This window comes from Pteropus alecto, unplaced genomic scaffold (genome assembly GCF_000325575.1).
Source record: "Pteropus alecto unplaced genomic scaffold, ASM32557v1 scaffold19, whole genome shotgun sequence".
NCBI classification, from domain to species: domain Eukaryota; kingdom Metazoa; phylum Chordata; class Mammalia; order Chiroptera; family Pteropodidae; genus Pteropus; species Pteropus alecto.
The window spans coordinates 1,177,279-1,194,881 of record NW_006442490.1 but is presented as its reverse complement, the minus strand read 5'-3'; the positions used below and the strand labels follow the sequence as shown (position 1 = coordinate 1,194,881).

General features: G+C 39.5%; 1 protein-coding gene and 1 non-coding gene across 2 annotated transcripts in view; both read right to left on the bottom strand.

Moving 5' to 3' along the window:
• GPC3 (glypican 3) overlaps window positions 1-17,603 on the bottom strand; it is a 427,782-nt gene that overhangs the window by 41,722 nt on the left and 368,457 nt on the right. The window contains exon 7 of the mRNA XM_015596824.2: window positions 12,959-13,118. Coding sequence (XP_015452310.1) covers window positions 12,959-13,118 — 160 coding nt within the window. The remainder of the gene's footprint in view (window positions 1-12,958; window positions 13,119-17,603) is intronic.
• On the bottom strand, window positions 4,623-4,741 carry LOC112470922. Its single transcript, XR_003043077.1, has one exon. It is a non-coding gene; the product is annotated as a 5S ribosomal RNA (ribosomal RNA).

Genomic DNA, 17,603 nt, shown 5'->3' with positions numbered 1-17,603 from the left:
TTAGTTGTTTGTGTCCCTTACCCAGGCATCGCTCCCAATTAGACTGGAGCCTTAATTGGGCAGGTGTTGTGCTTATTTGTTTTCGTAGGGCCAGGGCCATGCAACAAACACTTATTCAATACTAATTATGTGTCAGGCACCAGGAAATACTTGATCTCAAATTGATAAATGCTATAATGGGTATTAACAATGTACTCTGCCTAGGGCAAGGCTTCGCTGAGGGAAAGGTCCATCTGAACTAAGTTTTAAGGGTAGAGAAGAGGAAACCATTATAAGCTAAGGGACCAACATGTGCACAGTATTAACAGCTACCATTTATTGGAATCCACCAAGGTGCAGGCCCTAGACTAAGTGCTTTATGTATATTACAAATATAGGAATTTATAAAGGCCCAGGAAGGCCTTAGAGAGCAGAACAGCAAGTTTGGAAACAGTGAGAAATTCAAAGTAGTTGGAGCATAGGATGGGAGAGGCTAGTGGGAGACAAGATTAGAGAATACATTCCCACTCTCCTTTTCATTCCTTAAGCTGAACCTGATTCTAAATCTCTTTCAGGTTCTAAAAATCCTGTTTTAGGCTAAAGTATGACTCGTGTATTCAGGTTTAGAAAGCCGTAGAACTGAAATGTACACAATTTCCACAGACATTATTACTGCCAAAAACAAATCCATCATTTCTTCTCCAACTATCATTCCCTATGAAGTGGTGTGTGGGGAGAAAGAAAGCTAGACAGAAAAAACTAAACGGAGAGAGAAATTCATGGCTCCATGCTCCAAGAAGCCTGAGTCAGAAAGATATTAGTGTAGAAAGGTGCTATGTCTGAATGTTGGCTTAAGATGATAAGGAAGTTAAGAAACCATAGACACAGAATTCTTGGGTTCCTTTTCATCGCTGATTTAGTCTTCCAGTACTGTGGTTCAGAAATTTGCAGAAGCAGTGTGCAGACACTCCTACTGCAATTGCTGTCTACTTTTATAGAAAGTCTCCAGTTCCCTGATTTGACCACATTTTGGGAGAATATCATTCCTTAGTCTCTAGCAATTGGTGTTGTATATGAATGTGAGTAATATGTTGCCTCCCTCTACAAACAAGAAAGAAAAGTTGAAAAGGAGAGTGTGGGGGGAGGAGTGTTCCAAATTTAGCTTTTCTTCCAACCTCTGCCCATATGGTTGGTGGTTAAAAAAATGATTACCAGGCCAACAAAATGTAACCTGATATTAGGAGTTCCACTCTAACTCTGTGAAACCAGAGCTAGGACCAGCACACGGTATTCATTTATCTGATAAAGGGAGACTGAACTCTAAAAGTGCTCCTCGCCTTGGTTCCCCATGAGCTGGCCTGCAGGACTTCCATCCCGGTTTGGGATGGGGATGATGAGATTTCCATCGGTTAGCAGAGAAATTTCAGTGAGAGCCCATCAACCTCAATAGCAAATAAGGGGCTTTGAGAAAAAACAAAGTTTATGGATCTGGTTAACAGTTTCCAAGCTGAAGAAGTTTCCAAGTCTAGGATTCTGAATCCTAGATTTCAGAGTAACTGAAAATTAGTGTTTTTTTTTTTTTAATTTGACAGCATAACTTTAAAAGAGAGGAATTGAATTTTCTCTTACTCGTGGTGGAAAGCCACGTGTTGATTTAAACCTAGAATTTTTAAGGATAAAGGAAGGAAAATGAATCTTCCAAAATACCCCTTCGCCTTGTGGTAAACTGGTAAACATTTAATAACTGACTCTCAAAAAAAAATAAGCATTTATGCAGTTTATTTTAAACTTTGCTGGAAAAAGGATGTGGAACACACTATTTATAAATCATAAAAATATACTATACTCTTTATTGTAAATTCCATAAGTCAATTGATTCTCACAGAATGTATTCATTGATTTTTGCCAGACTTGCATATCTAGCCAAAATCAGGGGTGCGATTGATGACCAAGTATAGTTCCTGCAAGAACACTGGTTGATATATTGGTTTACATAAAGAAGCAAGACAAAAATGAAATAACAAAGATGTATGTTGGAACTTCCCTCCTTCATTAATGACAGAGTGACATCTCTGCTAAATCAGATAATAATTTTTGAATACTGGAAGAATTGTTCCTCAATGTTTTGAGGAACAATTTACAATATAACGGCTATAGAAACAACACAATTTAAAATTTAATCTGCACTATTAATATATTTTTTTTCCCATCAACAAAACAATAAATCAAGCCCTGATTTGAGATTTTGCTTGTTTCTGTGATGTAAGTATTTTCACCATGGTCAATTTTGAGCTACCAATATGACAACACTACACACAGAGTTGGGAAGTGTATCTAGTACTTTCGCCACACAAATAGATACAAATAACCTCAAGAGCACAGATAATAGTAAATGCAATATTAGGATGTGATGTGTTTTGAATATGTTATCTTTGTTTTTAACAGAATGTATTTAATTGGAAATCTATGGAATTTAATTTTGAATAATGCCTGTTTAACAGCTGACTCATGAAAATTCTGAAATTTAACAGTTGACTCTTGTTAGCCAGTGCAAGCCAGGGCCAGTACATCACTGCTCTCACCCCCATTTGGACTGCTGCTTTTGAGTCTATTATACCATTGGGTCCAAGGGTAAGGAGGGATAAAGGCAGAGACACCGAGAGCATGCTACTCCTCTCTACTCAAAGTAGGGTGTGTTGCTCTACTATTTATTACCAGTCTGCAAGGAGAGGAGTACAGAAATTTTAAGTAAGCTGTTAGAAATTTTTATAGCAACTTGACAGATTTTTAGGTGTGTTGAGTCTCATAATTAAAAATTGTGGCTTGTATGTCGTTGGCCTTTTTATCATTTCCTTTCTGTAGTAACTGATTTTTTATCATATTTTACAAAAGAATTAGTCTATGACAGATTTGGGAGGAACAAACCCCTTCTCCCCAGGTCCTTCACCACAGATAACTTGAGATGCAATGGTCTATTCTGTGAGGCCAGGGTCAGAGGGAAGAGAGTGGTACAGCAGATGAATGTAGACTGGACAACCTTGACATTGATAATTCAGCCATTAAGACTAACCATTTGTAGCTGGAGGAAGGACTGCATGAGTTTGCTTTTCTAATACAGTGGCAGGAAGGACACAAGCCTGGAAATAATTGGGGAGAAATGAGAATTTGATTCTCAAAATAGTAAAACAAATCTAGAGGCTATGAGTGACAGACAAGATGTTGAAAAGAACTGCTCCCTGGAAAAGTCTCTGCCATTCCTAAGGATCCGTTTGCTTAGGAAAATAGTTTCAGAAAATCATAATTGGTGACATGTGCTCAAATTCAACTAGAGAGTGTCTCTTTTCCACTCCTCCTTCCTTCCCCCAGCCTGAAAAATTCCTCATTGGTTTGCTGCACCATCTTGGTTCTCTTTTGCTCTACTTACATGTTTACATCATAAAACCATAGTATCTCAGTGCTATTCAGGACCATGAAAGTCAGGAGCCCATGATATAGGCATCTATCCATTCTATGACACCTCATTCCACTCCCACCCAGCCGATCTTTCTGGTTATTTAATCTCTAGTCAAATACCTCCAGAGTTAGGAAGCCGATTGTTTCCTAGAGCAATTCATTTCACTGAGGAATAGCTCAAATGGTTAGAAAGTATATCCTTTTGATAGTCAAAATATATTTCTTCGTAAATTCCATGCAGTTTCCAGATCTATCTTCATCTTCCATATGCAAAACCTCTAAATACTGGAAGACAACATTCGTAACTCCCTAATTCTTCTCCTGTAATAGACTGAATATTGCTACTTCTTTTTCACTATCCTTCCACTGACCCTGTTTGGAGATTCTTCACCATCCTGCTCACTTTCCTCAAGATGCACTCTTGGCTACAGACATACACTGTCTCACACAGTGTGCCCCCTTCACAGAAGCCTCTACTCTTGTATCGACTGGAACAGGGATCTCATATCTCTTTGCTGACAATTTCAACTGTGAGCAATTGAAAGATACTTTGAGGCTGATTAAAAAAAGCAGTGAGGGTGAAACTTACTAAACAGGAGGCAAAAGGAAACAAATGTTGAAAAGTAAACATTGTACATGAATAACTGAGATATTTACTGAACATCTACTAAATGACAATTATGGGGCAAGGCCAGGGAAGGAAGCAGAGGTTTGTGGCTGAGACAATAAGAGTATATATAAAATGACGAAGATGACCTTTCTACCCTCTGAAGAGCTCATAGTTAGTTAAGGAACTTTGACTTTGCTTTACTCTGAAACCCATCCTGAAGGTGCTAATGAGATTACCTCCTGCTCTGACACAGACAGTTCTCAGACACCAGAATTTGTAGTATAGCCTTTATTCCTCTTTTATTTATTCTGTAATTATATTACTACTTAAGTCCATCAATGGGCTACAAATGAAGAGATTCTGACTGCATTGATGCTCCCGTTCTCACCTTAAAGGTTTATTTACCATCACCCATACCCATTAGGATTGTAAAAACAAAACAAAACAAAACAAAACAAGGTCAAAAGGCAGTTGTTATTTACTTATTTTATTTTATTTTTAGGTGAGGCAACCCTTGGTTGACCTCACAGATTGCAAGAAACTTGTCAGCTTACAATCCCTTATTTTTTATTTTTTTTTAAGCCTACAGCACCTGGTCTTCCTAGGTGGTCTCCCATCCGAGTACTAACTAGGCCCGACCCTGCTTAACTTCTGAGATCAGACGGGATCAGGCTTGTTCAGGGTGGCATGGATGTAGACCAAAAGGCAGTTTTTAAAAATCAGTAAGTATTTATGGCAATGATAAGAACCATAAGTACCATGGATCATTTTGTAAGATCATTAAACATCTCTCCTAGCCAGGTATGTATGTAGGCAGGCTCTAATACAAGGTTCAAAAAAGACTAACCAAACAAAAGCTTGCCAGTAACTTCATTCCTACCAAAGCAAATTGGAAATCTCCTTGGACTGACATAAGCAAATAACGGGGAGAAAAAGATAATGGCTGCTTCTTTGTTCTTTTTGCCGTAACAAAAGTTAAAGGACAGCATCGTCTGAATTGGAAAGAGATACTTGTTAACATATGTGTGCCCATGTGTACATGTGTGTCTATAGTTTTTGGGGCCTTGAGGAAGGTCTCTAATTGCAGGGCATCCAATAGCTCCAGTGAGCAGGACCTCATCCTGGCTTTATATCTGATCTCCACCCACAGCCAGTAGGACTGTCCACATCAGTCACTTTCAGCTTCCGGCTCCCTCTGTAAGCTCACGATTCCTTGTTACACTGGGCTCCTCTGATTCGGCTCCCTTAAGAGACCATTGTTCATCAGGGGAACTTAGGGCCACTGCAGAGGTTTAATTAGATAACACACTTTTCTCTCTTTCTAATATGATAGCTCTTATAGGGAAGTACTTCCCATCTGATGGCATTCAAGCCCACTTTCTCAAATCCCTTGGGGATGTTATCCTACAGGGACTGCTTCACTTCTATTTGGTGGCTCAGCCAGAGGCTTTGAGTTTGCTACCTCCCTGCTGTATCCTCCTCTACTTTTCCATAGCAGAGTATTGAATCTCTCCCTCCAATTCCTTTCTATCCATACTAGATTACCAAAATTTAGTTGAGGCTTTCACTGAAGAGGCCAACATGGCTTCATCCAGAGAAAATCAATTGCACCATTTAGCCACATTCATACATTCAACAGTTTCTTTTTAATCTGAAAGCTACTTATAAAATTTAATACAATGGCCATAAATTACTCACACTATTTCTAACACTCCCCTAATTCTTAGAGTTATGTGTAAGGCCCACCAGAAAGTATAACTATTTATAGCATTACCCCTGATAAAAGTCTCAGAGCCGAATGGCTCAGACAGGAAGCATCACAGGACAGACCTAGAAAAGCAAACCCTAAACTATCTCCTCCCAACTAATAAGAAATAAACTGCCTAAAACATCCCAAGTTACAGTAACTTTATAGAAACTTTTTACCTTTCCTTACTTTCATCTATCACCAGCTTACCTGTAGTAATTCCCTAGTCAACACCTTTAAGGCATGGGGAAGGCCCTGTTCTGGGTACACTCCTTCAATCTGCAGGCAATATCACTGCATCTAAATATCTCTATGTGAGCCATGGAAACTGTACAAAACTCTGGGGTGAGATGGGATTGTCTATCTTCTCAATCTATTAGCGAGACCCACCTGGTCTGTATCTGGGTGAAAAGTGCTATTACAGCGAGCTTTGCTTCCTTTAGTTTCCCTGTGACATTTGATCTTTAACAGAAAAGATCAAGGCACAAAAACAGACTGCTTATAGCTACGAACAAAATAGAATGGAAAGAATCAGGGGCCCTTTCTTGGCCCTCCCCAATTCATTGTCCATCTCTACTCCCATTGCCTCCTAACACCAAAGCAAACAAAATATAACTAGCTGTGATTCTTTCAAGATGTAGGTGACTACTACTGTTATGACTGTGGTTATTTCTACAAGTTGATAGACATATTTGTCATCTTTTAAATACCTTCTCATTGGGCTAAAACAAGTTAATGAATAAATGAAAATGCCACCTTGGGGATGGAGAAGAGGGAGCACATTATTTTAAAAACTGTTGGTCTGAACATTGGGGACTTCATTTATAATTTTAGCTACAGGCTTTTGGAGACTAAAACTAACTTATAACTCAATGGCACTAAACAATATTAATAATATTACCCTAAATGGGTAACCGCTTTATAGTTTATAAAGTACTTTTGTATCCATTATCGGACGTATTCCATTCAACAACTTACGAAGTGAGCAGGTCAGGAAATATTTTATGATTATTTTTGCACATTAGGGATAGGAGGCTCAGAGGAGCTGAGTGACTTTGTCCAAGGCCATAATACTGGGAAGCGGCAGAGACAGAACCAAGACTCAGTTTGTTTGACTCTTTAGATGAAATACCCTTCGTTCTCTTTATATCTAAAGCTTTAGCAGCCTAAGGGTAGGAGGGTATCTTGTTTACCCATCAGATGGGATCTACTCTCAGTGTGGATGACAGGGGGCCCCTTACACTGAGGTCACATGTTTGAGGGACTGCTATCCCAAGAAAAAAGGCTGGAGGGAGTTACTAAAAAGTCTTGCCCGAGAATTTCAGGAGTGGATTATTTCGTGGGGAGCAATTTGTAATGTAAGTGCCAAAGATCTGACTGGTGAGTTTTCAAAGAGTGCACAGGAAGTAAAATTTGGTTTTTCAAACTATAGAATACATTTTGGGAAAACTTCCACAATCTATTCCTGGACTTGTTACCAACACAGCAGTATAAATAGATTTATTACTGTATCCACATGTATTTTGAGCTCTAAACAGAACTCAACAACTTTCTCATTAAAAAAAACCCAGGACATTTCATTCCGCTACAAACTTCCTACTCATTCTTCAACAGACAGTATAATTTGTTCTAGAGCATGAAAAGTTTGCAATGTCACCCATGATAAAAAGCTAAACATAAAGTTCATTTTTTGGTTTTACTCTTTTCATCAAACCAACCCATTAATGAATTTATGAATACCTGTGACTACCAGCCCATATTTATGAAGGTTTGACTTGAAAATTTAGAAGAACGGTAAAGCCATTGAACTGTCCTTCACCTTTCCTATGTGTACAGGTTTATTAGGAGTAGAAATATAAGGTTACACTTAATCCACTAAAGAGAGAATAAAAATCATTGGCTTCAAAATATTTTCTAATTGCTGGGTTTTTTTGGAGTCATTGTTCTTTTGCCTTCAGATTATAAAGTAACTGTAGGGAAGGGAATAATGGGTGCAGAGACTCATGGGCCTCACAGTTATAAAGTCTTAGTGGTTTCATTCCAGTATTGCTAGAAAGAGGGGACTGTATGTGTGTGGGGCAGCAAACAGCTGCTTTCCCTCATAACACCTGGAGATGACAGAGATGAATGGCAAAAAGGACCTTCCTGGGCCAGGATTTCACCTTCACCCCCACACCCAGCCAAGGAACAAGTGGGAAGTTTTCTCTTTTCAGTCTTTATACTGACATGGAGAAACAGTTTCTAGAGGGCAAACATTTCCACAAGAAACATTTGTTTAATATGGGCAAGAAACAGCCATTTGGTTGTAATACCGGTTCAAGTGCTAAGCTGAAACCTGTTTCACGAAGTCTCCTCCTCAGCCCACCACCAATCAGTTGAAGCCCCTCTCACTCCCATGTAGCAACAAGGAATGTTTCTATCTTCTACAGTCTGTTTCCACTTTTCTCATCCAAAGAAATAGGCTTTCACAGTATCCATGATCACTCTGCCCTGTCTTTGGCCCAGCTTGAGCCAACATTATCTTTTTTGGTAACTCGTAGTTATAAAGACATTAGGCTCACCAGATTGTTCCGGCTGTATCCAAAGAATAGTGCAAGCTGGAGCAAGAACAGATCCGGGGAGAACAAGGGGTGAGAGAGAGTGGTAATGAAGATGTCTCTAAGATAGGTGTTTCTTGCTGGGAATTGATTTGTGAGTGTATGTTTCAATTGTGTTTCTAAAAGCAAGTGTGTGTGTATGCACACCTACATGAGTGCGTGCACATGCGTACTTGTGTGTTTGTGTTTCTGTGTGGGTGAGAGTGGGGGTTTGGTGGAGAGGCAACAGATGCTTAAGATGAGTAGTCATCATGTCTTGGCCAGGGACACCTGGCCAGAGCTTGCAAAGCTGCTCATGGATCAGCCACAGCCAAACAGCTCACAATACGAGCCAATAACTAGGAATAATGCTGAAGGTACTCTAGCAACAAGACAGTCAATTTATTGCAACGAATTCATCATGGATGATGTCTCTGGAAGAGTCTGAAAAGGGTGTTCAGTGCAAAAACATCTTATAACTCATGGGCTAAATTCAATCTCTCCAGAAAATAAATGCTGAACAAGGGATGCATAAAAGCCAAAAAGCTTCCAGAGAGTTTGGAATAACAATAATAGTCTTCTGGTTATAAATATTGCAGATCTTAACAGGTTGCAAAGCACTTGTGTGCTAATTATTACATTTGGTTTTCATAATAACTCATTGAGGTAGGCAAGGATGATTCTCCCATTTTATAGATGGAGAAATTGAGGCTCAGATAAGTTATATAACTTGCTCAAGGTCCCACTGTTAGTAAATGTGCTAGGACTGGAACACAAGTATCCTAATCTATCACGTAGATGACTTAGTCTTGAACCTTTTATATACTTTCTAGAATACTTAGCTCACTGTGGGGTGGTTTGGTGGCTTCTTAGATGTTTGAAGTATCAAGTCTAAAAGCTACAAGTTCTCAGTTAGAGGACTATAGTAAGGGCTACAAACGGATCACCTCAGGATCTTGCTAATATGACCTTCTGATTCAATAGGTCTGGGATGGTACCTGAGATTCTGTATTTCTAACAAACTCCTAGATGGTATAGATGCTGCTGGTCCATGGACCTCACCTAGAGAAACAGAGGTATAGGGGGTATTGCTGAATGTTTGTTACCTGGTTTTAATTGCCTTTCATGGGTCTTAAACAAACAAAAACAAGGCAATTTTAATCTACATCTGCAGACTCTTTGAGCTCCCATAGGTCAGCAGCAGCAGCAGCAACAACAGTAGCTTTATTAGTAGATAGATACGTTTTAAGTGCTTCTAGGTGCCAGGTACTGTGCAAAATACTTTGCATGGTTATTTTATTGAATCACTACAACCCTGTGAAACCGGCTATGAGAGATGGAGTAACCCACCAAAAGTAGCTTTTGTACCGAAATATAAAAGGTACAGGTTAAGCCATACCTGTGGGTAAGACATCATGTCATGGTCATCTCACCAACAATAAAATTCAATAATCAGAAAGAAGGGGCAGACACTAAAAATTCTGTGTTAAATTTAGAAATAACATTATAGAAAAATAAAGCACTTTGGACACTTTGGGATGAAGAGTTTTAAAAGTGAACACAGCCTAGAAAGCATGGAAATGTTCAAAACTTATTAGCAACCTGGTATACAGTCTGCTAAGGATTAGGTGTAGGTAGCCCTTGGTAAGAAGCCTGGCTTGCCTGATTGGAAATATCAAAGGAACAAGAGTAGGGAAAATGAGATCTTTTTAAAGTGGAAGTAGCTCGAGAAGAAAACAGGGAACCTGCAAGTTAGAAAAAATACTAAAAAGATGTCCCCAGAAGACTTGAATAAGTACCTTGCCAGGGACTAAAGCAAAATAAATGTACACAATCACAGACTGATGACACTAGAAAGGCCTGCAAGAATTGTTTGGGCATTCTATTATTTTACAAACGGAGAAGCTGATTTCTAAAAAGAGGAAGGGGCTTGCTCTAGGACACATGGTAGTTAGAAGTAAAGCCAGGAATAGAAACTAGGCATCCTGCACTTCACCCAGTGTAGCCAAAAAACAACAACAACAACAACAAAAACCAAAAAAAAAAAACCCCAAAAAACAAAAGGGAAGAAATGAGCCAGGAAGCCAGCCAGTAGAACCATTTGCTGGTTATGGTGAAAAGGGTCTGTTCAGGGAGAAAAGGGAGATAGAAGAAAGTCGGAACGTACTCTGAACCTTGTTTCTCATTTCCAGATTGTCTTTTCGATGAAGGGATTTGGAAGTTCTAAATGAGATGATGATGCTAACGAACTGTGCTCCAAATCTGGTTGACTAAACGGATTTGATGAATCACCAAGATCAGATTGCATCTACCCAGATTTTGGGTAAAACTGTGTAAGAGCTGACCAAAGTATATAGCATGTTGTTCCAAGTAGCTAGTGTGTCATGAGCCTGGCAGATTGCCGGTGAGTCTCTTCTCTATGAGAAGCTTTTCAAAAGGAACCCAAGGAACTCCAGGCTGGTGGGATCACTGAACATGTAATCGAAATAGCATATGCAGGATGGTGGAAGGGGTGAATAAAAAGGAAGCAGTGACAGAAGCAGAAAAAATTCCAAACAATATACAGGGATTTGGGCCCTAAGTATATATGAAGGGCAAGGGAGAAGAAAGAGTCAAAGATTGCTTCAGTTTTAAGTCTCAGTGACCAGGAAAATTGTAGTGGCATTAAAAAAAAAAAAGATATTAAGGGAGTAGCTGGTTTGGGATAATCTGTTGATAAGTTTGATTTTTGACACATTGAGTTGGGGTAATGGTGGGAAAGCCAGGTAGAAATGACTAGTAAGCAGCTGGACATGGGGAATCGTAGCTCAGTAGAGCAGTTAAGACCAATGGTAATGAATTTATTGTCCCCACAGTGGTATAATAGTTAAAGAATGTTTTTTGTTTGTTTGTTTGTTTGTTTTATCAACCTTTGTTTCAAACTTTATTCCCAGGCTTCTTCACCTCAATTAGCTGCAAAGAATGATTTGTGTATAAGCAAAAACTGAAAAGAGCTGCAGTGTCCAAGGGGCTTGGTCTTAAAAATATTAGAGATGGAGATTTTATGGGATCCACAAAAAAAAAAATTAAAAAGCAGTTATAATATAAAATAGCAGCTCCCAGTAACTTCTTCAAGTTTTATTTTCTTCAGAAGTTGACTCGATTCAGTTTGCTTCATTCTTGGAAGCCTCATCAAAATTCTCCACAAGATCTGGAACTTCATCCTCATCAACTTCTCCATTGATGGACAAATGAATTTAAAAATCGTGGTATACACATACAGTGGAATATTATTCAGCCTTAAAAAAGAAGGAGATCCTATCACATGCTAGAACATGGGTGAATCTTGAAGACATTATGTTCAGTGAAATAAGCCAGGCATAAAAGGACAAATACTGTATGATTCCACTTGTATGAGGTACCTAGCGTAGCCAAACTCATTGAAGGAGAAAGGAAAATGGTAGTGCCAGGGGTTGAAGGAGGGGGAAAAGGGGAAGTGTTGTTTAATAGGCATAGAGTTTCAGTTATACAAAATAAAAAAGTTCTAGTGATCTGCTGTAAATTTGAATATAATTAATGATACTGTGCTGTACACTTAAAAGTTTTATAAGAGAGCAGATTTCATGTTAGATGCCTTTTTTTTTTGCCAGAATAATAATAATAATAATGATAAAGACTTAAAGAAATCATTAAAAATATTGAAAGAGCCAGAGTGGATAAAATCTGTATTTTCTCTGGAGAGAAAAGATAGTCTTAAGAAGAAATCTCTGGATAATACCCAGATATCAGGGTAGGATTAGGAAGAACTAGTGAAGAAAAAAGGCTGAAGGAGAAATAGGAGCATATAGGGTCTCAGAGGCCATGGGTAATAGGATTTCAAGGAGAAGTCTGTGCACTGAAGAGGGAAGAGCATGGCACTGGAAATCTCAAGACCCAGGTTAGATTTCTAGTTCTTCAATTTAGATAAATCTCATTTCTTCTCTGAGCCCCAGTTTTCTTATCTGTAAAATGGATACAAGAACACCTATCCATAGGAAAGTATTCTATAAACTGGGAAAATCAATAAAACATGAGGGGATTTTTATTGCTGTTGTTTTGCCTTCTTGATCTCAGCAATTCTATTTTTTTCTCTATTGTTGTTTTTATGTAGCTCTGCAGTTCCGTGTCATTGCCTATCTATGTTAGACTACTTGTAAGAAAACAAAACACGTATGATGTTCTAAGACAGGGTCAGCTAATGTCTCTTAGAAAGTTACCCCATCATTGGTTTTCACTAGACTCCCAAGACTGCATTTCTTTTTATAATCGAAAAGAACCAAGGAAATTGCCAATGAGACACAGCCAACTGATTATGTCAGTTCATTTTAGACAATGGAAAACAGGAAGTTACCCTTTTAATCTACCCAGGTCCAGAGATTTAAAAAAAGGCTACCTGAAAATTTTATTTTTCTGGAATATAGTCTTTCCTTTAAGAGCTGGTGGCACTGTGTGTTGCAGGGATTTTATTGTGTGCTGTAATGATTTTAAGGAAGTTATAGAGAGCAGATTTAATTGGTTTTTAATTCCCAAGCATCGGCATTTTAGCTCAGATTTGAGCTGGCACTAATCAGTTACCTGCAAGAAAGCGGAGCTGATTCTTCACTTTCATCATTCCATCACCAGAGCCTCCTATGCACTCATCTTCATCGTCTCCACAGTCTCCACTTTCAAGCCCTTCCTCATCAAGGTTTTTATCCAGAACTCTACCTTTGGGCACAGACATGGTTCTCAGGAGCTGGAAAAAAAAAAAAAAACTAGGAATGCGGCAGCCTTCATATTTTGCAGGGAGGTCTAAAACAGTGTGTTTCTAACAGGAGACATTAAAAATATTGAATGAGTTACACAGAAGCTTTTAAAAATAATTTTCAAATTTAAATAGGCATGGACTGTTTATATTTTTTACAGTTTAATACTTCTGTCTGTACATTTCCATAGCATTTTACATGATTCTCTACTCCTCTACTACACTTACATCATGAAGTAGCCAGAGTGTGTATTGCATCAGACCTTTCCATACCATGGGATTTAAGTTCCTAAAAAACCTCCATGGTAGGAGAACTCATTGATGAGACATTTAAGACATGATATAGGCAAAGCATATTTATAGGTATAGAGGACACAGAGATCAGAAAACATCCCTATGGAAGCCCCCTATAACTACTAAATTAAAACAACAAATGTTTCCCGCCGAAAGAAGAGAATAGCAGTGAATTTTAGATACATTTTAAATGATACTTTAACACAAGTGGTCTCTGTGGGAAGTTCTCAGACTTCATTTTACTTTCCCTCACCATTTCTCTCCAAAGTTGTATTTCAATATTCTCTATTTTTGCTCTAGCTTCTGCCCCACCACCCATTTTTATTCCTAAATCTCAGTTGCACTACCTATTTTTAAATAATGTCCAATGAAAGATGCTGGATATACCGAAACTGGGATTTTTGATTCTGGAAGAGGTATCTAGAACAAAAATGCTGCAAACACAGGCACATCTTGGTTTTTGTGGTTTCCACTGTCTGTGTTCATTGTCACTCCAAAGTATACCTTTATGTTTTCTACTTATGGTTTAGCTGCTGCACTAAGATCAACTTGGAGCAGGCTACATACTATGGATAAAAGTGACCCTGTAGTTTTTTTAAGTGAAGTAAGAAAAGTCCAAAATAGTTCTTTCCTGGCCAACAACCTTTAATAGTGTCAGAGAAACCAACACATCTATTATCTGCCATTCCAGCACCATATCCACCCTGCTGCTCTAATGCCTTCCCTCTCTAACCCTCCTCTGTCCTCTATCATTTCTCCTATATATCTAAATGTTAATATAAACAAAGAGGCTACGATAAACTAGTCCAGTGACTCTCAAAACTTTTGGTATCAGGAACCCTTTATACGCTTATTAGAAATCTCAGAGAAGTTTTGTTTGTACAAGTTATATCTATCGGCAATTACCATCTTAGAAATTATAACTGAAAAATGTAAAAATATTTAATAGCTAATTTAAACATAACAATAATAAAACGATGATGTTAACATTTTTAACCGAAAACAAATGTATTTTCCTTGACATAAAACAGTTGGAAGGGTGGGATTCTTTTACATTTTTCAAATCTTTCATGTCCAGCTTAATATGATAGCTGGATTACCGTATCTGCTTCTCCATTCAATCTGTTGTTATACATTGCTTTGATTAAAACATTTGCAAAAAAATTCAGCCTCTCACAGACATGTCATAAGAAAAGATAATTATTTTAGTGGACTTTTTAGGTAATTGTGGATATTTTTCAATGATACTACATAAAAGCTCAAAAAGTGGAAAAGGTTAGTAGCAATGTGTTATATGAAACCATATAAAAAAACTTTTCATGTTCTCTTACATTAAAATCCATTGTTATGTTTTGAACTTTTAATGGGCCTTTTAACTATTTTGTATCATCACACATGGGTCGTCTGGAAAATATTGCTCCACTGAGCTATGGATATCTTCCAAATGTTAACAACTTTCATTATATGATATCAAAAAAAAAATATATATTGAGAAGGGTCAAGATGGCAGGCTAGGTAAAAGCGGGGTTCGCCTCCTCCCAGGACCACATTAAAATTACAACCAAATTATAAAACAATTGATGTGGGAAACCACCTAGCTGATCATAGCACATACATCTGAAGGTATAAAGAAAAAGCCACATTGAGACTGGTAGGGAAGGTGGAGACGCGAAGTGGGCTAGTCCAACACCTATGTGTGGTGGTTGAGCACTAGGAGGGAGTGCAGCTGCAGAGGCCACCCTGAAGGAGCCAGAAGCTCCAGCCACACACAGGGGCTCCCCAGCCCAGGGTTCTAGTCCCAAGAAGAGGAGTTCCCACAAAATCTGACTGTAAAAATCAGTGGAGATTCTAGCCGTGTGGGTGAGATGGAATGAATCTGAAAACCCAGATGTTCCCCTTAAAGGGCCTGCACACAGATTCACTTGTTTGCAGACACTGATCCTGGGGACTGGCAGAGGGTCAGCAGCTCAGGAGGTACAAGAGACATACAAGGAAAGACTGAGTTGTGGGGTGCTGGGGCGAGGGCTGGAGCTACCATTGTTCCTTTGTTACTCCCCGCTTTGGGGCAGTCTACAGATGGGTGCCATCTTGCCTGTGTTGAGCCCTCCCCCTGCACAGCCAATTCTGAAGCTGCACTGGCCTGGTGGGATAGGGCCACTCCACCCTGTGTCTCCCTTGGATCCCAACCCGCTCAACCCACAGAGCCCATTGCTGACCCACTACATGCACCCTGCACCTTCCTGGGGCTGTGCATTTGTTGTAGGCAACGACCTTGGCTCATGTGGCCTGCACATTTCAGGGGAAACATTTGGTGGCAGACCACTGTTTCCAGCATGAGCTGCAGTGTCTCTTGGGGGGATCGCAGGGATCTGTGGTCCTGACGCAAGCAGCAGCTGGCCTCGCTGTGATCTGTGTTTTTTGTGGAAGCCCATGGACTCAGAGATGGCAGCAATTCTGACATTGTATTGGCCTGACGGGATCGGCTCACTCCACCCTGTGTCTCCCTGAGACCTCGCACCACCCAACCCACAAATTACCCACAGCAAACAACAGCTGTCAGCTCATGTGGCCCACACACGGCCGTACATCTCAGGAGAGACTTTTGGCGGCAGGCCACAAACCCTGCCCTGAGCTACAATATTTCTTGAACAGATCTCAGGTGTCTGCGGGCCTGAGGCGGGCAGTGGTTGGCCTTGCTGCGATCTGAGACTTCTACAGGAAGCTGCAGATTCATCACTGGCATGAAAACTAACACTGCATTGACCAGGGGAAATCTGCAACTATGACCCAGTGACTCCCGGAGCCCCTGCACCACCTGACTCGTGTACCACCCAAAGGCTATTCCAGCTGTGGAGTCTTATGGCAGGAATCCCCAGGCCTTGAGGTGCACTAATCTTTTTGCTAAGCCACCCCAGGCTCAGTACCAGGGGTTACTGGGCCTCAGCTTGCATTGTTGTCTCTCCTACTTGCCTTCAGATCCAGCATAGGCAGCAACCATCTGCAGATGACTTTTTAGCTCCCACCAGGTATTCTCAAGCAATCAAAGGCAGTGAATGACCTTGACCTACTTGGGAGTCCCTCCTAAGGAGCCCCAGAACCAACACATCTGGAGGCTGGTGTCAGACCACAACAGCACCACCCGACTAGCATAAGTGGTATACACAAAGGGTGGTCTCAAAAGGTAGAGCCTGCTGGAGTGAATCCCTTCAGAGTGGTAAGCCCCCACACAACAACTCATACCCTATGGGTGTGGCCAATTCCCAAAGCCGGTCAGCCCAGAGAATCAATCCCATCTACCGATGTGGTAACAGCAATCAAGGCTTAACTACAAAAGGAAAGCCTTCCTGGCTACCACAGATGGTCATTATAATTCTCCCTTTTCCTTTTCCACCACTGCTTCCTTTATTTGTATCTCCAAAATAGTGCTTTATGTATGCCATTCTGATATTATTTATTTGTATATGTGAGTTCTTTCCACTACCAGACTGGAGCTGCCCAGAGGCTATGTCTTATTTATCTTTGAACCCCATAGCATTTAAGGAAGTGTCTTGTACATAGTAGGCACTCAATAAATGTGCTATTGAACTGAAGCAAAATAAAATGGCATGGTATCTTTAATTTTTTTAAAGCTCCTTCTGCAAACTCATGAAAAAAGATAAAGCCAAAGCACAGATTAATTATATAAGAACTTGTGAATGAATAGCTAAATCCTTTTGGATGACCTTGGCTAAGATCTGTAGCTAATCTCTGAAAGGCCATTTTTCCAACCTCATGTACGATGTCCCCAGTATTCTCTGGTAGTTTTTTTTTTTTTTTTTTTAGGTGCAATTAAAAAAATACCTTTAAAACTTTGTTTGCCAGTGAGATAACTTCTTTAGTTCTTAAATTACTCCATTTTGGAGACAACTTCAGCATTGAAGAGGATTATAGTATACTTTCAAACCATTTTACACAGACATCTGCTGATGAGCCTAACCCTCATATGTTAACAAAACAAATCCAAACCTAAAAAGCTATTGTTAATGTAAAAGTCTTAAATAAGAGTCTGACACTTCAGAATATTGAAAGAAGGGTAATCTGTCATAGATGAGAAATTGTCAGCAAGCGCTGTGGATTTAGTACAGCATGGAATTTGGCACAAAAATCAAACCAGCTAATTACAATTCACAATACTGACCCTCG